Here is a 25,830-nt window from a genome sequence, read left to right as displayed (position 1 = left end):
CGAAATAATAAAACAATGAAGAATATTAAGAAAAATAAACCTGATTAAAAATTTAACAAGATGTAATTAAAAATAAAGCAATATTCACCAAGTTTAATAACAAGTTTTTAATGATTAAGAAACTGTAAAAATAAGCAATATTGAAAGAAGAAAATAACTGATAAAATGGAATTTGGTTTTCAACTGCAGAAAGTATTTCGTAGACTATAATATTGTATTAAACTTTATTTAGTAACGGTATATACAAATAGTTTGATTAAATACAAAAAAGCCTTTTTGTAATAGTGCTCTTAATTTACATATGAAAGAAAACTACTTTAAAATATAAAGTAAAAATTTTATTAAATTTTCATTTGAAAAAATAAAAAGAGGAAAGGAAAATATTATTACAGTAAAAATGTATAAAACAAACAATTAATTAGCATAGTTATCTGTTAATTTTTTTGTCTGTAACAATAATAGGAAAAGTTATTTTTTAAATTAGTCACAAAAATTAGTTAAAAGTATTCAACAAATGCATGTCAAAACTGTACGTCTAGTTCTCACTTTTTCCTCGATTAATACAGCTTTCGCTACAAGTCGATGACGGAAATTAATATTTGCGTAACTTTATAAATGAAACCTCATATCACTCCGCTTACATATTTTTTTTCGTTCTCATATATTCTGTAACAGAATACAAAAAAAAAAAAAAAAAAAATGGTACCAATGAAATTTTGAACATGTCTTTAATATCATGATCTGTTAGTATTATTTATTAATTTTCAATCGTTGATTAAATTTAAAAACCTATTTGCCTTCAAAACATTTCACCGTTTTAAAAAATTAATAATTTCAAAAAATTGTACAACAACAAAAATGTATTTAAAATGAACGTTTGCAAAAAAAAAAAAAAAAAAAAGAATTACTTTTTTTTTAAATAAAAACAGAGCTGAAATAATTTACTAGAGAATAATTTACATCATTTATAGTTAATATTTATATGCATAGGTATTAAGATGGGTTATACCACGAAAACGGATTTTAATGATTCTGTTAAAGCTTCTTTAATATACACAGAGTTCTCAGCATTGATTTCCTTCACATTTGCATTCTGAAGTACTTGTAGAAGGGCTGTAAGTGCTTCTAGCAATCCTTCGATCACAGCATCGGTAGAGGACAAAGAAGGATTACTTGATTTTATTTGAGATATTGAACGTGAGAGCTGTTGAGCAAAGCTTGCGAAATTGAATCTTTGTCCTTCTAAAGGAAGAGAGGAAATTATAACTGATAATAAATCCGACACCCTTTTCTCTGCGCTAGCTGAGGAAAGTGTTATGAGAACACTTGGGGACAATATAGCAGATGTTGCAATTTCCACCGACGTAGTTTCAGCGGAAGTTGATGCTACTTCTGAAGAAAGATCTTGAACATGTTCCTCAACTGTAATAGAAACAGAACCTTCCGATTCCTCTTCTTCCATAGCAAGAACATTCCAGGTCAACAAGTTGTTTTCAGATAGTGTTTTAGCTGTGGTTTGTGCAATAATTTGAGCATAATCTGCTTCTGATGATCCTGGTGGCATCTGGCTTACAGCATTAACGTACTTGTCAAGAAGATTACTAGATGGTAAAGATGAAAAAGCTGAAAAAGAATGAATGCGGTCTGCTAAAGCAGATAAGAATGGTTTCACGCTTGCTAATGAAACATCTTGTCCGAATATTTTTGATAATTGCGGATTGACTAAAAGTGTGCCGTACAAGTGTGCCCCAAAAGCTGTTTCAAGGTCTGTAGAACCAGAAACGCGGACGTAGCCTTCGTGCAATGGGAGCATGCTTTTGGGCTTTTCCTCAAGTGCAACAGTTGAAGAGCTCTCTGAAATTTTAGTTCCCAAACGACTTTCTCTTGCAGTCTCAACTTCTTCTCCAGCAAATCCTTCTTCTCGCTCTGCTGCGGCTGCAGCAGAAGGTTGTTGAGATGTTGCTTGCAGTGCGGTGAATACTGCAGTCTGTAGCTGGCCTCCAACGGCAGCAACTACTTGTGGCGACAACAAATTATTTGCGGAAAGAGTTTGAGCTGTTGTTGAGGCAAGCTGTTGAGCATAGACAGAGGGATCAGATCCTGGCGTGACCCTTTGAACGGCGTTTATATAAGCAGGTACTAAAGTACTCAAGGGGAGTATTCCAAACTGCGGGAACGATGTTATACGTCTAGCCAAAGCAACAACGACTGGTCTGGCTTTTATTAGAGAGAACGGCGCAGAGAAAGCGCCAGCGAATGTCGGATCCGAAACAAGAGCAGAATAAATTCCGCTTCCAAGGTTAGCCGCAGCTGGAGAAGCACCTGCAGGAGTGACATAAGCAGCCGCTTTCGTTGCAGCAGATTCTGAAATTTCAGCTAATTCAGTAATTTCCTCAGCGGTCTCAGCTGCTTCCGCAACGGCAGCAGCCTCTTCGACGCCGGAAATAACTCCAGCGGATCGAGCTTCTTCGATACCACTAGAAACTGCCGTGACAACGGATTCGGCGAGAGATGCTTCTTTACCTTCGGTAATCAATTGCCTCCTAGAAGCTTCTAAGGCAATACTTCCTGCAACAAGCTGGGCGTACCGAGACGCTGCAGAACTTACTCCAAGATGACTCAAGCCAGAATTGAAATCAGACGTCAGGACAGCTATTGGCAGACGGCTGAACGCTCCAAGTCTAATGACAGCAGTTGAAATGTGAGAAAGCGTAGCAGTTGCGGCTTGTGTGCTGAGCCCAGCTCTAAACGCGGATGTAAATGCAGTATTTGATAGCAGTTGCTGATACAGGATGGTTGCAAATCTTAATCCAGATGGCGTTAAACCGGCAGGAGCGACGAACGCCTCTTCTCCTTCTAAACCGGCAGCCTCTTCTAAATCTTCTTCTTCGGAAGCTTCAAACTCCTCTTCCTCCTCTTCCGCAGATTCTTCGCTCTCTGCGATCTCTTCCGCTTCGCCAACACCTGCTGCGGCCTCACCTGCAGCAAAAGCTGTAACTCCTTCGCCGGCAACTCCTTCTTCCCGTTCCGCTGCAGCAGCTGCCGAAGGTTCTTGAGATGTTGCTTGCAGTGCGGCTGCCACTGCGGAGTGTAGCTGGCCTCCCACGGCAGCAACTGCTTGTGGCGACAACAAATTGTTAGCGGAAAGAGCTTGAGCTGTTGTTGTGGCTAGTGCTTGAGCGTAAGCAGCGGGATCCGATCCTGGTGAGACTTTTTGAACGGCGTTTATATAGGCAGGTACTAAGGCACTCAATGGGAGTCCTCCGAACTGCGGGAACGATGTTATACGTCTGGCCAAAGCAACAAGTACTGGTTTGGCTTTCAGGAGAGAGAAGGGCGCAGAGAATGCGCCAGCGAATGTGGGATCCGAAACAAGAGCAGAATAGATTCCTCTTCCAAGGTTTGCAGCAGTAGGAGATGCGCCTGCCGGAGCAGCGTACGGTTTAGAAATCTTCGCTGTGACCTCTACTGACGCAACTTGTGTGGATATAGCTTGCACAATTTCTTCTGAAAGTTCTTCCAAAGCCTCGGAAATCGCTTCTTCCACTTCAGCTGAAGTTGCAGTGATGGCTTCAAGTGTGAGTAAATTCCTTAAGTATAGTTCCTTTGCCGTCGTTTGCGCAATAATTCGGGCATATGTACTTAACGCAGTTCCAGTTGAAGTACTTGCCAAAGCTTGCGAGTAAGAGGTGAAAAGCTCATTCAATTGAACTGTGCTAAATTCAGGTATTTTTGTGATGTGATTGGCCAAGGCATTAAGGAAAGACTGCTTATGTTCAAGTGTTGAGTGTGAAGAAAAGGCAGATGAAAATGCAGGATTTCCAAGAATCGCATTATAGATCTCCTTCGCAAAGGATAATTCAACTGCGGATAATTGAACACCAAGTTCTGCTTCTTCTTCGGAAGCTTCAAACTCCTCTTCCACCTCTTCTGCAGCTTCTTCACTCTCTGCGGCCTCTTCCGCTTCGCCAACACCTGCTTCAGCCTCTCCTGCAGCGAGAGCTCTAACTCCTTCGCCGGCAAATCCTTCTTCTCGCTCTGCTGCGGCTGCAGCCGAAGGTTCTTGAGATGTTGCTTGCAGTGCAGCGGCCAGTGCGGAGTGTAGCTGGCCTCCTACGGCAGCAACTGCTTGCGGCGACAACAAATTGTTGGCGGAAAGAACTTCAGCTGTTGTTCTGGCAAGTTCTTGAGCGTAGACAGAGGGATCAGATCCTGGCGTGACTCTTTGAACGGCGCTTATATAAGCAGGTACTAAAGTACTCAAGGGGAGTATTCCAAACTGCGGGAACGATGTTATACGTCTAGCCAAAGCAACAACGACTGGTCTGGCTTTTATTAGAGAGAACGGCGCAGAGAAAGCGCCAGCGAATGTCGGATCCGAAACAAGAGCAGAATAAATTCCGCTTCCAAGGTTAGCCGCAGCTGGAGAAGTTCCTGCAGGAGTGACATAAGCAGCCGCTTTCGTTGCAGCAGCTTCTGAAATTTCAGCTAATTCAGTAATTTCCTCAGCGGTCTCAGCTGCTTCCGCAACGGCAGCAGCCTCTTCGACGCCGGAAATAACTCCAGCGGATCGAGCTTCTTCGATACCACTAGAAACTGCCGTGACAACGGATTCGGCGAGAGATGCTTCTTGGCCTTCGGTAATCAATTGCCTCCTAGAAGCTTCTAAGGCAATACTTCCTGCAACAAGCTGGGCGTACCGAGACGCTGCAGAACTTACTCCAAGACGACTCAAGCCAGAATTGAAATCAGACGTCAGGACAGCTATTGGCAGACGGCTGAACGCTCCAAGTCTAATGACAGCAGTTGAAATGTGAGAAAGCGTAGCAGTTGCGGCTTGTGTGCTGAGCCCAGCTCTAAACGCGGATGTAAATGCAGTATTTGATAGCAGTTGTTGATACAGGATTGTTGCAAATCTTAATCCAGATGGCGTTAAACCGGCAGGAGCGACGAACGCCTCTTCTCCTTCTAAACCGGCAGCCTCTTCTAAATCTTCTTCTTCGGAAGCTTCAAACTCCTCTTCCTCCTCTTCTGCAGATTCTTCGCTCTCTGCGATCTCTTCCGCTTCGCCAACACCTGCTGCGGCCTCACCTGCAGCAAAAGCTGTAACTCCTTCGCCGGCAACTCCTTCTTCCCGTTCCGCTGCAGCAGCTGCCGAAGGTTCTTGAGATGCTGCTTGCAGTGCGGCTGCCACTGCGGAGTGTAGCTGGCCTCCCACGGCAGCAACTGCTTGTGGCGACAACAAATTGTTAGCGGAAAGAGCTTGAGCTGTTGTTGTGGCTAGTGCTTGAGCGTAAGCAGCGGGATCCGATCCTGGTGAGACTTTTTGAACGGCGTTTATATAGGCAGGTACTAAGGCACTCAATGGGAGTCCTCCGAACTGCGGGAACGATGTTATACGTCTGGCCAAAGCAACAAGTACTGGTTTGGCTTTCAGGAGAGAGAAGGGCGCAGAGAATGCGCCAGCGAATGTGGGATCCGAAACAAGAGCAGAATAGATTCCTCTTCCAAGGTTTGCAGCAGTAGGAGATGCGCCTGCCGGAGCAGCGTACGGTTTAGAAATCTTTGCTGTGACCTCTACTGACGCAACTTGTGTGGATATAGCTTGCACAATTTCTTCTGAAAGTTCTTCCAAAGCCTCGGAAATCGCTTCTTCCACTTCAGCTGAAGTTGCAGTGATGGCTTCAAGTGTGAGTAAATTCCTTAAGTATAGTTCCTTTGCCGTCGTTTGCGCAATAATTCGGGCATATGTACTTAACGCAGTTCCAGTTGAAGTACTTGCCAAAGCTTGCGAGTAAGAGGTGAAAAGCTCATTCAATTGAACTGTGCTAAATTCAGGTATTTTTGTGATGTGATTGGCCAAGGCATTAAGGAAAGACTGCTTATGTTCAAGTGTTGAGTGTGAAGAAAAGGCAGATGAAAATGCAGGATTTCCAAGAATCGCATTATAGATCTCCTTCGCAAAGGATAATTCAACTGCGGATAATTGAACACCAAGTTCTGCTTCTTCTTCGAAAGCTTCAAACTCCTCTTCCACCTCTTCTGCAGCTTCTTCACTCTCTGCGGCCTCTTCCGCTTCGCCAACACCTGCTTCAGCCTCTCCTGCAGCGAGAGCTCTAACTCCTTCGCCGGCAAATCCTTCTTCTCGCTCTGCTGCGGCTGCAGCCAAAGGTTCTTGAGATGTTGCTTGCAGTGCAGCGGCCAGTGCGGAGTGTAGCTGGCCTCCTACGGCAGCAACTGCTTGCGGCGACAACAAATTGTTGGCGGAAAGAACTTCAGCTGTTGTTCTGGCAAGTTCTTGAGCGTAGACAGAGGGATCAGATCCTGGCGTGACTCTTTGAACGGCGCTTATATAAGCAGGTACTAAAGTACTCAAGGGGAGTATTCCAAACTGCGGGAACGATGTTATACGTCTAGCCAAAGCAACAACGACTGGTCTGGCTTTTATTAGAGAGAACGGCGCAGAGAAAGCGCCAGCGAATGTCGGATCCGAAACAAGAGCAGAATAAATTCCGCTTCCAAGGTTAGCCGCAGCTGGAGAAGCACCTGCAGGAGTGACATAAGCAGCCGCTTTCGTTGCAGCAGCTTCTGAAATTTCAGCTAATTCAGTAATTTCCTCAGCGGTCTCAGCTGCTTCCGCAACGGCAGCAGCCTCTTCGACGCCGGAAATAACTCCAGCGGATCGAGCTTCTTCGATACCACTAGAAACTGCCGTGACAACGGATTCGGCGAGAGATGCTTCTTGGCCTTCGGTAATCAATTGCCTCCTAGAAGCTTCTAAGGCAATACTTCCTGCAACAAGCTGGGCGTACCGAGACGCTGCAGAACTTACTCCAAGACGACTCAAGCCAGAATTGAAATCAGACGTCAGGACAGCTATTGGCAGACGGCTGAACGCTCCAAGTCTAATGACAGCAGTTGAAATGTGAGAAAGCGTAGCAGTTGCGGCTTGTGTGCTGAGCCCAGCTCTAAACGCGGATGTAAATGCAGTATTTGATAGCAGTTGTTGATACAGGATGGTTGCAAATCTTAATCCAGATGGCGTTAAACCGGCAGGAGCGACGAACGCCTCTTCTCCTTCTAAACCGGCAGCCTCTTCTAAATCTTCTTCTTCGAAAGCTTCAAACTCCTCTTCCTCCTCTTCTGCAGATTCTTCGCTCTCTGCGATCTCTTCCGCTTCGCCAACACCTGCTGCGGCCTCACCTGCAGCAAAAGCTGTAACTCCTTCGCCGGCAACTCCTTCTTCCCGTTCCGCTGCAGCAGCTGCCGAAGGTTCTTGAGATGTTGCTTGCAGTGCGGCTGCCACTGCGGAGTGTAGCTGGCCTCCCACGGCAGCAACTGCTTGTGGCGACAACAAATTGTTAGCGGAAAGAGCTTGAGCTGTTGTTGTGGCTAGTGCTTGAGCGTAAGCAGCGGGATCCGATCCTGGTGAGACTTTTTGAACGGCGTTTATATAGGCAGGTACTAAGGCACTCAATGGGAGTCCTCCGAACTGCGGGAACGATGTTATACGTCTGGCCAAAGCAACAAGTACTGGTTTGGCTTTCAGGAGAGAGAAGGGCGCAGAGAATGCGCCAGCGAATGTGGGATCCGAAACAAGAGCAGAATAGATTCCTCTTCCAAGGTTTGCAGCAGTAGGAGATGCGCCTGCCGGAGCAGCGTACGGTTTAGAAATCTCTGCTGTGACCTCTACTGACGCAACTTGTGTGGATATAGCTTGCACAATTTCTTCTGAAAGTTCTTCCAAAGCCTCGGAAATCGCTTCTTCTACTTCAGCTGAAGTTGCAGTGATGGCTTCAAGTGTGAGTAAATTCCTTAAGTATAGTTCCTTTGCCGTCGTTTGCGCAATAATTCGGGCATATGTACTTAACGCAGTTCCAGTTGAAGTACTTGCCAAAGCTTGCGAGTAAGAGGTGAAAAGCTCATTCAATTGAACTGTGCTAAATTCAGGTATTTTTGTGATGTGATTGGCCAAGGCATTAAGGAAAGACTGCTTATGTTCAAGTGTTGAGTGTGAAGAAAAGGCAGATGAAAATGCAGGATTTCCAAGAATCGCATTATAGATCTCCTTCGCAAAGGATAATTCAATTGCGGATAATTGAACACCAAGTTCTGCTTCTTCTTCGGAAGCTTCAAACTCCTCTTCCACCTCTTCTGCAGCTTCTTCACTCTCTGCGGCCTCTTCCGCTTCGCCAACACCTGCTTCAGCCTCTCCTGCAGCGAGAGCTCTAACTCCTTCGCCGGCAAATCCTTCTTCTCGCTCTGCTGCGGCTGCAGCCGAAGGTTCTTGAGATGTTGCTTGCAGTGCAGCGGCCAGTGCGGAGTGTAGCTGGCCTCCTACGGCAGCAACTGCTTGCGGCGACAACAAATTGTTGGCGGAAAGAACTTCAGCTGTTGTTCTGGCAAGTTCTTGAGCGTAGACAGAGGGATCAGATCCTGGCGTGACCCTTTGAACGGCGCTTATATAAGCAGGTACTAAAGTACTCAAGGGGAGTCTTCCAAACTGCGGGAACGATGTTATACGTCTAGCCAAAGCAACAACGACTGGTCTGGCTTTTATTAGGGAGAACGGCGCAGAGAAAGCGCCAGCGAATGTCGGATCCGAAACAAGAGCAGAATAAATTCCGCTTCCAAGGTTAGCCGCAGCTGGAGAAGCACCTGCAGGAGTGACATAAGCAGCCGCTTTCGTTGCAGCAGCTTCTGAAATTTCAGCTAAGTCAGTAATTTCCTCAGCGGTCTCAGCTGCTTCCGCAACGGCAGCAGCCTCTTCGACGCCGGAAATAACTCCAGCGGATCGAGCTTCTTCGATACCACTAGAAACTGCCGTGACAACGGATTCGGCGAGAGATGCTTCTTGGCCTTCGGTAATCAATTGCCTCCTAGAAGCTTCTAAGGCAATACTTCCTGCAACAAGCTGGGCGTACCGAGACGCTGCAGAACTTACTCCAAGACGACTCAAGCCAGAATTGAAATCAGACGTCAGGACAGCTATTGGCAGACGGCTGAACGCTCCAAGTCTAATGACAGCAGTTGAAATGTGAGAAAGCGTAGCAGTTGCGGCTTGTGTGCTGAGCCCAGCTCTAAACGCGGATGTAAATGCAGTATTTGATAGCAGTTGTTGATACAGGATGGTTGCAAATCTTAATCCAGATGGCGTTAAACCGGCAGGAGCGACGAACGCCTCTTCTCCTTCTAAACCGGCAGCCTCTTCTAAATCTTCTTCTTCGGAAGCTTCAAACTCATCTTCCTCCTCTTCTACAGATTCTTCGCTCTCTGCGATCTCTTCCGCTTCGCCAACACCTGCTGCGGCCTCACCTGCAGCAAAAGCTGTAACTCCTTCGTCGGCAACTCCTTCTTCCCGTTCCGCTGCAGCAGCTGCCGAAGGTTCTTGAGATGTTGCTTGCAGTGCGGCTGCCACTGCGGAGTGTAGCTGGCCTCCCACGGCAGCAACTGCTTGTGGCGACAACAAATTGTTAGCGGAAAGAGCTTGAGCTGTTGTTGTGGCTAGTGCTTGAGCGTAAGCAGCGGGATCCGATCCTGGTGGGACTTTTTGAACGGCGTTTATATAGGCAGGTACTAAGGCACTCAATGGGAGTCTTCCGAACTGCGGGAACGATGTTATACGTCTGGCCAAAGCAACAAGTACTGGTTTGGCTTTCAGGAGAGAGAAGGGCGCAGAGAATGCGCCAGCGAATGTGGGATCCGAAACAAGAGCAGAATAGATTCCTCTTCCAAGGTTTGCAGCAGTAGGAGATGCGCCTGCCGGAGCAGCGTACGGTTTAGAAATCTCTGCTGTGACCTCTACTGACGCAACTTGTGTGGATATAGCTTGCACAATTTCTTCTGAAAGTTCTTCCAAAGCCTCGGAAATCGCTTCTTCTACTTCAGCTGAAGTTGCAGTGATGGCTTCAAGTGTGAGTAAATTCCTTAAGTATAGTTCCTTTGCCGTCGTTTGCGCAATAATTCGGGCATATGTACTTAACGCAGTTCCAGTTGAAGTACTTGCCAATGCTTGCGAGTAAGAGGTAAAAAGCTCATTCAATTGAACTGTGCTAAATTCAGGTATTTTTGTGATGTGATTGGCCAAGGCATTAAGGAAAGACTGCTTATGTTCAAGTGTAGAGTGTGAAGAAAAGGCAGCTGAAAATGCAGGATTTCCAAGAATTGCATTATAGATCTCATTCGCAAAGGATAATTCAACTGCGGATAATTGAACACCAAGTTCTGCTTCTTCTTCGGAAGCTTCAAACTCCTCTTCCACCTCTTCTGCAGCTTCTTCACTCTCTGCGGCCTCTTCCGCTTCGACAACACCTGCTTCAGCTTCTCCTGCAGCAAGAGCTGTAACGCCTTCGCCGGCAAATCCTTCTTCTCGCTCTGCTGCTGCTGCAGCCGAAGTTTCTTGAGCTGTTGCTTGCAGTGCGGCGGCCAGTGCGGAGTGTAGCTGGCCTCCCACGGCAGCAACTGCTTGCGATGACAACAAATTGTTGGCGGAAAGAGCTTGAGCTGTTGTTGTTGCAAGCTCTTGAGCGTAGACAGATGGATCAGATCCTGGCGTGACACTTTGAACGGCGTTTATATAAGCAGGTACTAAAGTACTCAACGGGAGTCTTTCAAACTGCGGGAACGATGTTATACGTCTAGCCAAAGCAACAACGACTGGTCTGGCTTTTATTAGAGAGAACGGCGCAGAGAAAGCGCCAGCGAATGTCGGATCCGAAACGAGGGCAGAATAAATTCCTCTTCCAAGGTTAGCAGCAGCTGGAGAAGCTCCTGCCGGAGTGACATAAGCAGCCGCTTGCGCTGCAGCCGCTTCTGAAATTTCAGTTCCAGCAGTAGTTTCCGCGGCAGTCTCTCCTGCTTCAGCAATGGCAGCGGCCTCTTCGACGCCGGAAATAACTCCAGCGGATCGAGCTTCCTCGATACCACTAGAAACTGCCGTGACAACGGCTTCGGCGAGAGATGTTTCTTGGCCGTCGGTAATCAATCGCCTCCGAGACGCTTCTAAGGCAATACTTCCTGCAACAAGCTGGGCGTAACGGGACGCTGCAGCACCTACGCCAAGGCGACCCAGGCCAGAAGTGAAATCAGACGTCAGGACAGCTATTGGCAGACGGCTGAACGCTCCAAGTCCGCTGACAGCAGTTGAAATGTGAGAAAGCGTAGCAGTTGCGGCTTGTGTGCTGAGCCCAGCTCTAAAGGCGGATGTAAATACGGCATTTGATAGGAGTTGCTGGTACAGGGTGGTTGCAAATCTTAAACCAGATGGCGTTAAACCGGCAGGCGCGACGAACGCTGCTTCTCCCTCCAAACCGGCAGCCTCTTCTAATTCTTCTTCTTCGGAAGCTTCAAACTCCTCTTCCACCTCTTCTGCTGCTTCTTCACTCTCTGCGGCCTCTGCCTCTTCGCCAACACCAGCTTCGGCCTCTCCTTCAGCAAGAGCTCTAACTCCTTCGCCTGCAAATCCTTCTTCTCCCTCTGCTGCTGCTGCAGCCGAAGGTTCTTGAGATGCTGCTTGCAGTGCGGCGGCCACTGCGGAGTGTAGCTGGCTTCTCACGGCAGCAACTGCTTGCGGCGACAACAAATTGTTGGAAGAAAGAGCTTGAGCTGTTGTTGTGGCAAGCGCTTGAGCGTAAGCAGCGGGATCCGATCCCGGTAAGACTTTTTGAACGGCGTTTATATAGGCAGGTACTAAGGTACTCAAGGGGAGCCCTCCGAACTGCGGGAACGATGTTATACGTCTGGCCAAAGCAACAATGACTGGTTTGGCTTTTAGGAGAGAGAACGGCGCAGAGAATGCGCCAGCGAATGTCGGATCCGAAACAAGGGCAGAATAAATTCCTCTTCCAAGGTTAGCAGCAGCTGGAGAAGCTCCTGCCGGAGTGACATAAGCAGCCGCTTGCGTTGCAGCCGCTTCTGAAATTTCAGTTCCAGCAGTAGTTTCCGCGGCAGTCTCTCCTGCTTCAGCAATGGCAGCGGCCTCTTCGACGCCGGAAATAACTCCAGCGGATCGAGCTTCCTCGATACCACTAGAAACTGCCGTGACAACGGCTTCGGCGAGAGATGTTTCTTGGCCGTCGGTAATCAATCGCCTCCGAGACGCTTCTAAGGCAATACTTCCTGCAACAAGCTGAGCGTAACGGGACGCTGCAGCACCTACTCCAAGGCGACCCAGGCCAGAAGTGAAATCAGCCGTTAAAACAGCAACGGGCAGACGGCTGAACGCTCCAAGTCCGCTGACAGCAGTTGAAATGTGAGAAAGCGTAGCAGTTGCGGCTTGTGTGCTGAGCCCAGCTCTAAAGGCGGATGTAAATACGGCATTTGATAGGAGTTGCTGGTACAGGGTGGTTGCAAATCTTAATCCAGATGGCGTTAAACCGGCAGGCGCGACGAACGCTGCTTCTCCCTCCAAACCGGCAGCCTCTTCTAATTCTTCTTCTTCGGAAGCTTCAAACTCCTCTTCCACCTCTTCTGCAGCTTCTTCACTCACTGCGGCCTCTTCCTCTTCGCCAACACCAGCTTCGGCCTCTCCTTCAGCAAGAGCTCTAACTCCTTCGCCGGCAAATCCTTCTTCTCCCTCTGCTGCTGCTGCAGCCGAAGGTTCTTGAGATGCTGCTTGCAGTGCGGCGGCCACTGCGGAGTGTAGCTGGCTTCCCACGGCAGCAACTGCTTGCCGCGACAACAAATTGTTGGAAGAAAGAGATTGAGCTGTTGTTGTGGCAAGCGCTTGAGCGTAAGCAGCGGGATCCGATCCCGGTAAGACTTTTTGAACGGCGTTTATATAGGCAGGTACTAAGGTACTCAAGGGGAGCCCTCCGAACTGCGGGAACGATGTTATACGTCTGGCCAAAGCAACAATGACTGGTTTGGCTTTTAGGAGAGAGAACGGCGCAGAGAATGCGCCAGCGAATGTCGGATCCGAAACAAGGGCAGAATAAATTCCTCTTCCAAGGTTAGCAGCAGCTGGAGAAGCTCCTGCCGGAGTGACATAAGCAGCCGCTTGCGCTGCAGCCGCTTCTGAAATTTCAGTTCCAGCAGTAGTTTCCGCGGCAGTCTCTCCTGCTTCAGCAATGGCAGCGGCCTCTTCGACGCCGGAAATAACTCCAGCGGATCGAGCTTCCTCGATACCACTAGAAACTGCCGTGACAACGGCTTCGGCGAGAGATGTTTCTTGGCCGTCGGTAATCAATCGCCTCCGAGACGCTTCTAAGGCAATACTTCCTGCAACAAGCTGGGCGTAACGGGACGCTGCAGCACCTACTCCAAGGCGACCCAGGCCAGAAGTGAAATCAGCCGTTAAAACAGCAACGGGCAGACGGCTGAACGCTCCAAGTCCGCTGACAGCAGTTGAAATGTGAGAAAGCGTAGCAGTTGCGGCTTGTGTGCTGAGCCCAGCTCTAAAGGCGGATGTAAATACGGCATTTGATAGGAGTTGCTGGTACAGGGTGGTTGCAAATCTTAATCCAGATGGCGTTAAACCGGCAGGCGCGACGAACGCTGCTTCTCTCTCCAAACCGGCAGCCTCTTCTAATTCTTCTGTGGTTGCAAATCTTAATCCAGATGGCGTTAAACCGGCAGGCGCGACGAACGCTGCTTCTCCCTCCAAACCGGCAGCCTCTTCTAATTCTTCTTCTTCGGAAGCTTCAAACTCCTCTTCCACCTCTTCTGCAGCTTCTTCACTCTCTGCGGCCTCTGCCTCTTCGCCAACACCAGCTTCGGCCTCTCCTTCAGCAAGAGCTCTAACTCCTTCGCCGGCAAATCCTTCTTCTCCCTCTGCTGCTGCTGCAGCCGAAGGTTCTTGAGATGCTGCTTGCAGTGCGGCGGCCACTGCGGAGTGTAGCTGGCTTCCCACGGCAGCAACTGCTTGCGGCGACAACAAATTGTTGGAAGAAAGAGCTTGAGCTGTTGTTGTGGCAAGCGCTTGAGCGTAAGCAGCGGGATCCGATCCCGGTAAGACTTTTTGAACGGCGTTTATATAGGCAGGTACTAAGGTACTCAAGGGGAGCCCTCCGAACTGCGGGAACGATGTTATACGTCTGGCCAAAGCAACAATGACTGGTTTGGCTTTTAGGAGAGAGAACGGCGCAGAGAATGCGCCAGCGAATGTCGGATCCGAAACAAGGGCAGAATAAATTCCTCTTCCAAGGTTAGCAGCAGCTGGAGAAGCTCCTGCCGGAGTGACATAAGCAGCCGCTTGCGCTGTAGCCGCTTCTGAAATTTCAGTTCCAGCAGTAGTTTCCGCGGCAGTCTCTCCTGCTTCAGCAATGGCAGCGGCCTCTTCGACGCCGGAAATAACTCCAGCGGATCGAGCTTCCTCGATACCACTAGAAACTGCCGTGACAACGGCTTCGGCGAGAGATGTTTCTTGGCCGTCGGTAATCAATCGCCTCCGAGACGCTTCTAAGGCAATACTTCCTGCAACAAGCTGGGCGTAACGGGACGCTGCAGCACCTACGCCAAGGCGACCCAGGCCAGAAGTGAAATCAGCCGTTAAAACAGCAACGGGCAGACGGCTGAACGCTCCAAGTCCGCTGACAGCAGTTGAAATGTGAGAAAGCGTAGCAGTTGCGGCTTGTGTGCTGAGCCCAGCTCTAAAGGCGGATGTAAATACGGCATTTGATAGGAGTTGCTGGTACAGGGTGGTTGCAAATCTTAATCCAGATGGCGTTAAACCGGCAGGCGCGACGAACGCTGCTTCTCCCTCCAAACCGGCAGCCTCTTCTAATTCTTCTTCTTCGGAAGCTTCAAACTCCTCTTCCACCTCTTCTGCAGCTTCTTCACTCTCTGCGGCCTCTGCCTCTTCGCCAACACCAGCTTCGGCCTCTCCTTCAGCAAGAGCTCTAACTCCTTCGCCGGCAAATCCTTCTTCTCCCTCTGCTGCTGCTGCAGCCGAAGGTTCTTGAGATGCTGCTTGCAGTGCGGCGGCCACTGCGGAGTGTAGCTGGCTTCCCACGGCAGCAACTGCTTGCGGCGACAACAAATTGTTGGAGGAAAGAGCTTGAGCTGTTGTTGTGGCAAGCGCTTGAGCGTAAGCAGCGGGATCCGATCCCGGTAAGACTTTTTGAACGGCGTTTATATAGGCAGGTACTAAGGTACTCAAGGGGAGCCCTCCGAACTGCGGGAACGATGTTATACGTCTGGCCAAAGCAACAATGACTGGTTTGGCTTTTAGGAGAGAGAACGGCGCAGAGAATGCGCCAGCGAATGTCGGATCCGAAACAAGGGCAGAATAAATTCCTCTTCCAAGGTTAGCAGCAGCTGGAGAAGCTCCTGCCGGAGTGACATAAGCAGCCGCTTGCGCTGTAGCCGCTTCTGAAATTTCAGTTCCAGCAGTAGTTTCCGCGGCAGTCTCTCCTGCTTCAGCAATGGCAGCGGCCTCTTCGACGCCGGAAATAACTCCAGCGGATCGAGCTTCCTCGATACCACTAGAAACTGCCGTGACAACGGCTTCGGCGAGAGATGTTTCTTGGCCGTCGGTAATCAATCGCCTCCGAGACGCTTCTAAGGCAATACTTCCTGCAACAAGCTGGGCGTAACGGGACGCTGCAGCACCTACGCCAAGGCGACCCAGGCCAGAAGTGAAATCAGCCGTTAAAACAGCAACGGGCAGACGGCTGAACGCTCCAAGTCCGCTGACAGCAGTTGAAATGTGAGAAAGCGTAGCAGTTGCGGCTTGTGTGCTGAGCCCAGCTCTAAAGGCGGATGTAAATACGGCATTTGATAGGAGTTGCTGGTACAGGGTGGTTGCAAATCTTAATCCAGATGGCGTTAAACCGGCAGGCGCGACGAACGCTGCTTCTCCCTCCAAACCGCAGCCTCTTCTAATTCTTCTTCTTCGGAAGCTTCAAACTCCTCTTCCACCTCTTCTGCAGCTTCTTCACTCTCTGCGGCCTCTGCCTCTTCGCCAACACCAGCTTCGGCCTCTCCTTCAGCAAGAGCTCTAACTCCTTCGCCGGCAAATCCTTCTTCTCCCTCTGCTGCTGCTGCAGCCGAAGGTTCTTGAGATGCTGCTTGCAGTGCGGCGGCCACTGCGGAGTGTAGCTGGCTTCCCACGGCAGCAACTGCTTGCGGCGACAACAAATTGTTGGAAGAAAGAGCTTGAGCTGTTGTTGTGGCAAGCGCTTGAGCGTAAGCAGCGGGATCCGATCCCGGTAAGACTTTTTGAACGGCGTTTATATAGGCAGGTACTAAGGTACTCAAGGGGAGCCCTCCGAACTGCGGGAACGATGTTATACGTCTGGCCAAAGCAACAATGACTGGTTTGGCTTTTAGGAGAGAGAACGGCGCAGAGAATGCGCCAGCGAATGTCGGATCCGAAACAAGGGCAGAATAAATTCCTCTTCCAAGGTTAGCAGCAGCTGGAGAAGCTCCTGCCGGAGTGACATAAGCAGCCGCTTGCGCTGTTGCCGCTTCTGAAATTTCAGTTCCAGCAGTAGTTTCCGCGGCAGTCTCTCCTGCTTCAGCAATGGCAGCGGCCTCTTCGACGCCGGAAATAACTCCAGCGGATCGAGCTTCCTCGATACCACTAGAAACTGCCGTGACAACGGCTTCGGCGAGAGATGTTTCTTGACCGTCGGTAATCAATCGCCTCCGAGACGCTTCTAAGGCAATACTTCCTGCAACAAGCTGGGCGTAACGGGACGCTGCAGCACCTACGCCAAGGCGACCCAGGCCAGAAGTGAAATCAGCCGTTAAAACAGCAACGGGCAGACGGCTGAACGCTCCAAGTCCGCTGACAGCAGTTGAAATGTGAGAAAGCGTAGCAGTTGCGGCTTGTGTGCTGAGCCCAGCTCTAAAGGCGGATGTAAATACGGCATTTGATAGGAGTTGCTGGTACAGGGTGGTTGCAAATCTTAATCCAGATGGCGTTAAACCGGCAGGCGCGACGAACGCTGCTTCTCCCTCCAAACCCGCAGCCTCTTCTAATTCTTCTTCTTCGGAAGCTTCAAACTCCTCTTCCACCTCTTCTGCAGCTTCTTCACTCTCTGCGGCCTCTTCCTCTTCGCCAACACCTGCTTCGGCCTCTCCTGCAGCAAGAGCTCCAAGTCCTTCACCGGCAAACCCTTCTTCTCGCTCTGCTGCGGCTGCAGCGGAAGGGTCTTGAGATGTTGCTTGCAGTGCGGCGGCCACTGCGGAGTGTAGCTCTCCTCCCACGGCAGCAACCACTTGCGGCGACAACAAATTGTGGGCGGAAAGAGCTTGAGCTGTCGTTGTGGCAAGCGCTTGAGCGTAAGCAGCGGGATCCGATCCCGGTGAGACTTTTTGAACGGCATTTATATAGGCAGGTAATAAGGTACTCAAGGGGAGCCCTCCGAATTGCGGGAACGATGTTATACGTCTGGCCAAAGCAACAATGACTGGTTTTGCTTTTAGGAGAGAGAACGGCGCAGAAAAAGCGCCAGCGAATGTCGGATCCGAAACAAGGGCAGAATAAATTCCTCTTCCAAGGTTAGCAGCAGCTGGAGAAGCTCCTGCCGGAGTGACATAAGCAGCTGCTTGCGTTGTTGCAGCTTCTGAAATTTCAGTTTCAGCAGTAGTTTCCGCGGCAGTCTCACCTGCTTCCACAACGGCAGCGGCCTCTTCGACGCCGAAAATAACTCCAGCGGATCGAGCTTCCTCGATACCACTAGAAACTGCCGCGACAACGGATTCGGCGAGAGATGTTTCTTGACCTTCGGTAATCAATCGCCTCCGAGACGCTTCTAAGGCAATACTTCCTGCAACAAGCTGGGCGTAACGGGACGTTGCAGCACCTACTCCAAGGCGACCCAGGCCAGAAGTGAAATCAGCCGTTAAAACAGCAACGGGCAGACGGCTGAACGCTCCAAGTCTGCTGAGAGCAATCGAAATTTGAGAAAGCGTAGCAGTCGCGGCTTGTGTGCTGAGCCCAGCTCTAAAGGAGGATGTAAATGCGGCGTTTGATAGGAGTTTCTGATACAGGGTGGTTGCAAATCTTAATCCAGATGGCGTTAAACCGGCAGGGGCAACGAACGCTGCTGCTCCCTCCAAACCCGCAGCCTCTTCTAATTCTTCTTCTTCGGAAGTTTCAAACTCCTCTTCCACCTCTTCTGCAGCTTCTTCACTCTCTGCGGCCTCTTCCTCTTCACCAATACCTGCTTCGGCCTCTCCTGCAGCAAGAGCTCCAAGTCCTTCACCGGCAAACCCTTCTTCTCGCTCTGCTGCGGCTGCAGCGGAAGGGTCTTGAGATGTTGCTTGCAGTGCGGCGGCCACTGCGGCGTGTAGCTCTCCTCCCACCGCAGCAACCACTTGCGGCGACAACAAATTGTGGGCGGAAAGAGCTTGAGCAGTCGTTGTGGCAAGTGCTTGTGCGTAAGCAGCGGGATCCGATCCCGGTAAGACTTTTTGAACGGCGTTTATATAGGCAGGTACTAAGGTACTCAAGGGGAGCCCTCCAAATTGCGGGAACGATGTTATACGTCTGGCCAAAGCAACAATGACTGGTTTTGCTTTTAGGAGAGAGAACGGCGCAGAGAATGCGCCAGCGAATGTCGGATCGGAAACAAGGGCAGAATAAATTCCTCTTCCAAGGTTAGCAACAGCTGGAGAAGCTCCTGCCGGAGTGACATAAGCAGCTGCTTGCGTTGTTGCAGCTTCTGAAATTTCAGTTTCAGCAGTAGTTTCCGCGGCAGTCTCACCTACTTCCGCAACGGAAATTTTGCTTTTTAGTGTAATAGAATTTAATGCAGCTTGAATTGTTGAATCTATAGAGTCTGATAATGCTGATACTGCTTGTAGGGATAGTAATTTTTTTGCACTCATATATTCTGCAGTTGTCTGTGCAATCACTTGTGCATAGCTTTGTAATTCCGATTTAGCGGGAATCTCGGTAACTGCTTGCGTGTACCTAGTTGTTAAATCGTTTACAGCTACTACTCGAAACTGAGGGATTGAACAAATGGATGTCGCGAGTGCTGTAAGAAATAATCGTAAATTTGTTAGTGAAAGTGGCTCTTCAAGAAGCAGTTCAAATTTTGGATTCGAAACGAGAGAATTAAAGATTTGCTTTCCGAAGTTTCTCGCAACAGGTGTTGTTCCTGCTGGCACTGTGTATGAAGCTTCCTTAGCTATTTGAGAAGATGATGCAGTTTTTTCGTCTTCTTCAATTTGCTCATTGTATTCTGTAGTACCTTCAGTAGTACCAGTTGCTGCGGAAAATTCAGAATCTTGAGCAGACGCTGTGCTTAAAGCATTGTTTACTGCATTGGGTATAGCCGCTGAAGTTGCTGTCACTGCTTGCCATGTTAGTAAATTATTTTCATAAAATATTAATGCTGTGTCGCTTGCAATTTCTTTTGCATATACGTACGGTTCTGATGGTGTTGGTATTGGTGAGATGGCTTCTATGTAATTTTCTTCAAGTTCTGCATCAGTAATTGAACTAAATCTGGGTATGGAGCATATTTCTGTTGCAAGTGCACTAAGATACAGTCGAGCACGCAGAGGAGATAGAGGTGACACGAAGGCATTTGTAAATCTGTTGTCTGATATCAAAGCGTTGTAGATTTTCTTTGCAAATGCAACAGAAACTGCTGGTGTGTCATCTGCAGCTGTATAGTCAGGTATTGCTGCGTATGAGGTTTGTGTTGGCCGTTCAGAAGCTTCTCGTTCGAGATTCTTTTCGTCAATTAATTCTGCGTTTTGAGAGATTTCAGGTGTGATTTCCAATTTTGTTGTATCAGTCACTGGAATTACAGGGACAACACTTCCTGTAATTTCATTACTAAGTTCTTGCGCAGCAGATGTCAGCGCACTCGCCAAAGAGCTTTTTATTGTGTTCGAAACACTACTAACAATTTCGGGTGTTAAAAGTTTGTATTTATTAAAAATAAATGCTGTAACACGAGCGATTGTTTGCCCATAGACTGTAGAAGCCGATCCAGGGGCGATTCCGCTAATTGCTTCTTGATAACTGTTAAGAAGTTCTTCGGGTCTGATTAAAGAAAATGTGTTAATAGATATCAAAGCTTTAGCTATGGCGTTTAGGTAAACATTAACACTTTGTGCTGATAATGGGACCTGGAAAATAGACGCAAATCGTGGATCAGAAACCAGTGATGAATATATTTCCCTTGCAAAATTGATTGCTACTGCCGGTGTACCAGCTGGAGCAGTATAAGCCGGAATATGACTAGAAAGCACAGACGACGCAATGTCTGAGTCAGAGATAACTTGCGCATCAGTGCTTGAAACGCTATCTGTAGGGGTGATTGATGCAGTTGCAATACCATTGCTAATAGCTTCTACAGCCGCAGTAATGTGCTCTGATGAAATACCACCAGTAAAAACTCCTGCATTTTTCAAAACTTGAGCTGTTGCATTGGAAAATACACGGGCATAATCGGTTATTGCTGCCCCATCTTTTATATCGGAAGATGCTTGCATGTAAGCTTTTACAAGGGCTGAATATCCAACAGGCGTAAATGCTTTAACAGATGCAACAGACCCAGCTATAGCCGATGCTATAGCATTTATTTTTGCTGGTGTTACATCATCTTCGAAAACATGATTAAATCCAGGATCATTAACAAGCGCTTTGTATAATCCTTCTGTAAGCGGGGATAATTCCGATTCAGGTTGCTGTGGTGGAGCTGCAGCTGGACTTGAGGTACCAGATGCAAGTTCGAATGCACTTGCTAATTTCTCACTGTGTTCTGGGGCAGAAGGCAAATGAACTGTCAAGTCTTCACTTTCATCTATACCACTAACTACGGCATGTGCGAACATCCCGATCAGCTCTTTAATTTCTTCTATAAAGGCCTCATTAACAGAACCAGTGGTTTCCTTAAACGCTTGACCTAATGCGTCTGCTATAACTTTAGTTTTCAGGTCACTGGACACGTGATCACCGTCATCGTCCTCAATGACAACTAGTTCAGCCATTGCGGATGCAAATGCCATGCATAATGCCTCTATTTTTGCATGTGAAGCCCACTTAGAATTTGTCAAGCTGGAAATGGCAAAAGATAAAGCTTGAACAAATTCTTTCATGTCCTCCTCCTCTTGTTCCGGAAAGACACCAGAAGCTACAATGTAATTTACAAAAGAAGTTGCAAAATTCTGAGCTGAATTAATATTTGAGGTCGTAGAAATTTCTTGACCAGCTATGCTCTGGCCAAAGATGCCATTGCACCAAAAAAAAATTAGGAGAAGAAGCATAGCGGAGCGTGTTAACCAGTCCATGCTTGATTTGGGCTGGCTCTCACTCAACTGCGTACAACTTAAACCTTAAACTCACTTTATATAGTCAATCATTGCTAAGCAAACAAAGTTACATAGTATTTACCTTTTCTTTTCAAACAAGCACTCTCCGACCGCCACACACAATATCGAACTACAAATAACTTGATAGAAAATGAAGTGTGTTTTTCGATATCTGTTATTGTTAACTTAGAGGAATCCGTATTTCTTTTATGTAGTGGCTCGCAAGGGTTAGACGTATTGATCCAGGTGCTTATGCTAGTTCCTTTAAGTCATTCAAGTACATGCACATGGAAGCCTCAAATCTTTCTGCTCTGCAACAAATGATCAAAAAAAAAAAAAAAAAAAATTCTGTCAGACCTGATGTAGTCCTATATTTTTATTTGATAAATTCTTTTATTTATTATGTAACAAAGGTTCAATAGCTGAAAACTTCGAAGTTGTTTCATTTTATATAAAAGTATGATGTCATTACCACTCATCCTCTGCTAAATGATATACTATTTTAGAATTAATTTATGTTTGTATGAGATTTTAAAAGGTAAAATTAAGAACATATGATATCTTAACAAACGACGTATTACCGACGTTTATTTTCAATATAGTCGTAAACTCACTGAAATTCGTTTTTAGCAATTCATTTTATTTGTAAAATCATATCTATAGCTAAGAAGTATCGGCTCTAATGTTTATAAATGTAACCTTGATTTCCACTGAATACAACGAAACTAAACACGCAAATTTCAAGCGTTTGACAAGCAAGATTAATAGTTTAGATGGGCAAATTAATGTTTTTCAAAAAGGAAAATTCAAGTGCGTTTTGCCGCCCGACCTGTCTAGTGGTCAGAGGAGTTTGACTGCAATGGGGATGTCCCGGGTTCGAATCCCAGCTCGGACATGGATCTCCTTTCTCTCTTCTGGCCTTGTCCTTCCTTAGTGAGAATGTGTTGTTGTGGTGTGAATGGTTGCCCACCCTATAAACGGGTCCTTATGGCATGTGTATACTATGGACGTCGGACTTCATACCAAATTACGGTACAGTTGGAAAAGTGAAGCAGCGCACTCCAAATTGCCAGCCTAGCTTAAACAAGGCAACAACAACTGCGTTTTACAAACGCAGGGTTGCATGGATTATCTGGATGCTGATTTTCCGGATGTCTAATTAACCGGACAGATCAAGAACACAAAGGTTTTTCTTATTTTCTTCATATTTTTCAAATGTGGACCGTATGCATTACAAAGGCTGCCAGAATTACTATGACAACTGAATATTCTGCAAACAAAATAATCCTGAAGAAATTGAATGAAATGATGCATGCAATGTCCTTTTTATGATAGAAATCATTGTAGAATAGCTATTAATATTTCATTTGAAAATGAAAAATATGAATTTTTTTTCATAATTAATAAAAAGATATTTTAAAGCTTGGACAAAATTATAAGGATAAAGAATGTTTTGCCCTGAAACACTCTAATAATTAGTTATTTTCCCCTTCTTTTCAATCAGTCTTAGCGTCATGAAATTTTTCATTTCCTTCAGAATGTCCTTGGAACTTTTTGTCCAGGTTTTTTTCGGCGGGGGACACAAGTTCTCGATTGATTTGGTATTAAATGCCATCTTTGTACACTCAGTAAGTCAGAACACCCCATAGGTTTTCCATTGAGTTTAGACGGACGCTTCTGGCCGGACAGTCAAGTAGTTTCATGCACTGAGAAAAAAAATACGAATCGTTCCTAGAAAATAATTATTATTGAAATTGCTATATTATAAGATAGTTTTTTGGAAACAGGCTCTAACAAGTAATGATTACGATTAAGATGATAGTTAATAATAAATATGTCACTATAATTTCAAAGCAACTTTTAAAACTTAATCTGTAAAGAAAATTTTTTATTTTTTATTTTTAGAAAATTCGAATCAAATTAAGTACATTTGAAAAAAAAAAAAAAACAATTACTTTTCCAATACTTTTGAGTTCGTGTACTTTCGTAGTAGTTTTGCAAAAGTACTCCAACCGAAGCCCGCGCCAATAACAAGTATATTTTTCACTGAACTCCCCCAAAAGAGGCAAATATTGTCAAGGTCACAGCTCAACTTTACTAAGCCATATCATACAGTTCATGAAATGCAAAGTCATAAGCCACATACTAAAACTAAAAGTAAACAAACGTGTTTTCAATACATTTAACAGTTAGACTTCACTTCTTGTTGTTTATACGAAGAAAACCTCATATCCCCCCCAATCCTCCCCCTTCCCACACACACCCGCTTCTCGTGAGCAAAAACTTTGTCTATTACGGTATACAGAGAACCAAAAATCCCTAAGAAACAGAAAACATCATTAAAGTTTAATTCAGCAAGCATTTTACAGGAATATCCTGAAATCTTTAAGGCTCTAAATGACACAACATGTGTTTTAACTAATAAGCGTTGAAAAACGTCGCAATGGGGTTGTTTCCTGCAGTCAAAAGTACTACTTTTAGTCACTGAAATTGATAGAATAAGCAAAAAAAAAGAAGAAATAATATGGAGCGAGAAAAAACTTCCATTTTCCCAACGCTTAGTTTTTATCTAATTTTTTTAAATCTCCGATTTTGAAAATAAGGCCTGGTCTATTGTACTTATATCACAAACAAAAAATTCCTGAGAAAGAAAAACTCACTGAATTAAAATACAGAAAACAGTTTATAGGAATGTCCTAGAACTCTAAAGTCGCTGAGTCGCTGATAAATAAAGCAACATGCACAGTAAAAAAAATCAGAAACATTGCTGACTATTTCCAAGTCACCTTTCGGGATTTCAATGGTTTTTTTCCTCTTCTTGGAAATATCAAGTGTCTTTCACAAAAAGTTTTCTGAATTGCTACAAGTTGCACAAATGCAGGCATCTCTCAGTTGTAAAAAATATTTTCGCTCCCACTTTAAAGATTAATTGAGAGTATTTATAAGGTGTATCGGCTTCAGTTCGTTTACGGCTCGTCCATGCTGATTTAACTCCCAAAGGGAGCGAATAAGTATGGACTTCGTAGCTTTGCCAGACTTGCAAGCAAGTGAGATGCTTGGTACTTACTTGCAATTCTGGCTTAGCTTTGGCCATGCTTGCAGTACTGCTTTTCGCACTGTCTTGATAAATCAGGAAGGTGCCAAGCTGTAATATTATCCCTACCAGAGATGACTTTGAACTTCCAGTGACACGCAGGCTTTAAACGGGAAGATTTCTGGATTTTTCAGGAAGGTTACTGAGTTTTAGCGGAAAACGTTCCTGGTTTTTGCGAGATATGTTACTGGCAGAAAGTGGGCACATCAGCTGTCTATTATTTTCCAGGAACGTTTCTGAATCGTTTTTACAGTGTGTGTTCAAACCCATAAGATGCAAAAGTTTCGCAATTACAATGAATGAAGAAAGCTGCTTTATCGTGAAGACAACTCCGATAATGGGTATATTGATGGTAAGATGTCTCTTAATTGTACAGTGTCTTGAAAAATATACCAAAAGCTCTTCCTTGGTAACCACCCTCTTAACAATAGAATTTTCAATTGCAGTACTCAATGTGTGAACATCCTTTAGATGGGGGCTCTGTGGGTAAGTGCAAGACTGAAAAGATTTGTAAAAAAATGGCCCTGAGTTTTTTCATCTAATTTAATGAAAATTTTGTGCTAAAGATTTTAGATAAGAAATATAGAGAAAAAAGCGGAAATAAGGGAGACTTTCCGTTGCGTGGATTTTTGGTGCTTGACAATTTGTGTGCCTGTACCGCGGTAGTAAACAAGGAATATCTTTCTACGTGGGCCCCATGTTTGTTTATAAAGGTAAATCAAACGCTGTATGGCAACGTCATTAAGATTTGTTGAATTGTTAAATAAAGAAGGTGAAAAGTGTCCCAGAATAAGCAACTTAAACTTGAAAAAATATTGTATAAAACAAGTGTACGTGTCCGATTAAAATGTAAAATTAACGTGTAAACTAAAACAAATAGTATTATGGTAGAAAATACGAGGGCAAATCAAAAAGTCTTTGCACCTATTTTTTTTAAGCCAAAATACGGCTGTGAATACAAAGCAAACATATACATTCCCAAAAGTGACAGTTCCTTGAACCGTACCAGCCGTATCTGCTTTTTGCTCGGAAGAGCGCAGCTGCTATCAGTCATTTAAGATGACGATTGTTCTTTAGATGTCCACAGCTTATGAGCAGCGAAGTGTTATTCGTTTTATACGGAGCAAGGGACAAAAGTCCATAGCAATTCACAGGGAAATGCACCTACAGTTCAGACCTTGTCCTAGTGATTTTCACTCCACTGAAGAAGTTTCTGACAGGACAGAGATTCACATGTGACGAAGAAGCCAAGAACGTGGTCCGACGGTGCATGGTTCCACAGGCAGCCGGAGAGTTCTGCCACAAGGGGATCTCTAACTTAGTCCCGCGATGGGACAAATGTCTGAACCGGTGTGGTGACTATGTAGAGAAATAGTGTAAGTGACATAGTTTACTACGTATATTTGTAAATACCTGTAGGTTTTTTTTTTTTTGGCAAATGAAAATACGCGCAAAGACTTTTTGATTTGCCCTCGTAGATTAAGCAAAAAGTGACGCCAAACAGCTAATTGTAAAGA

The 25,830-nt window shown here is 46.2% G+C and overlaps 1 protein-coding gene across 1 annotated transcript; it reads right to left on the bottom strand.

Moving 5' to 3' along the window:
- Positions 1–1,003: 1,003 nt before the first annotated feature.
- On the bottom strand, positions 1,004–21,244 carry LOC129231303 (uncharacterized). Its single transcript, XM_054865590.1, is given in 4 exon segments — positions 1,004–9,695; positions 10,707–13,547; positions 13,647–15,808; positions 15,811–21,244. Coding segments are annotated over 4 exon segments (19,083 nt in total). The 5' UTR covers positions 21,199–21,244.
- Between the last annotated feature and the right edge of the window lie 4,586 nt (positions 21,245–25,830).

Source organism: Uloborus diversus, chromosome 10 (assembly GCF_026930045.1).
Source record: "Uloborus diversus isolate 005 chromosome 10, Udiv.v.3.1, whole genome shotgun sequence".
Taxonomy (NCBI): domain Eukaryota; kingdom Metazoa; phylum Arthropoda; class Arachnida; order Araneae; family Uloboridae; genus Uloborus; species Uloborus diversus.
Note: the sequence above shows the minus strand (reverse complement) of the source record. Positions and strands in the feature narration are given on the sequence as shown.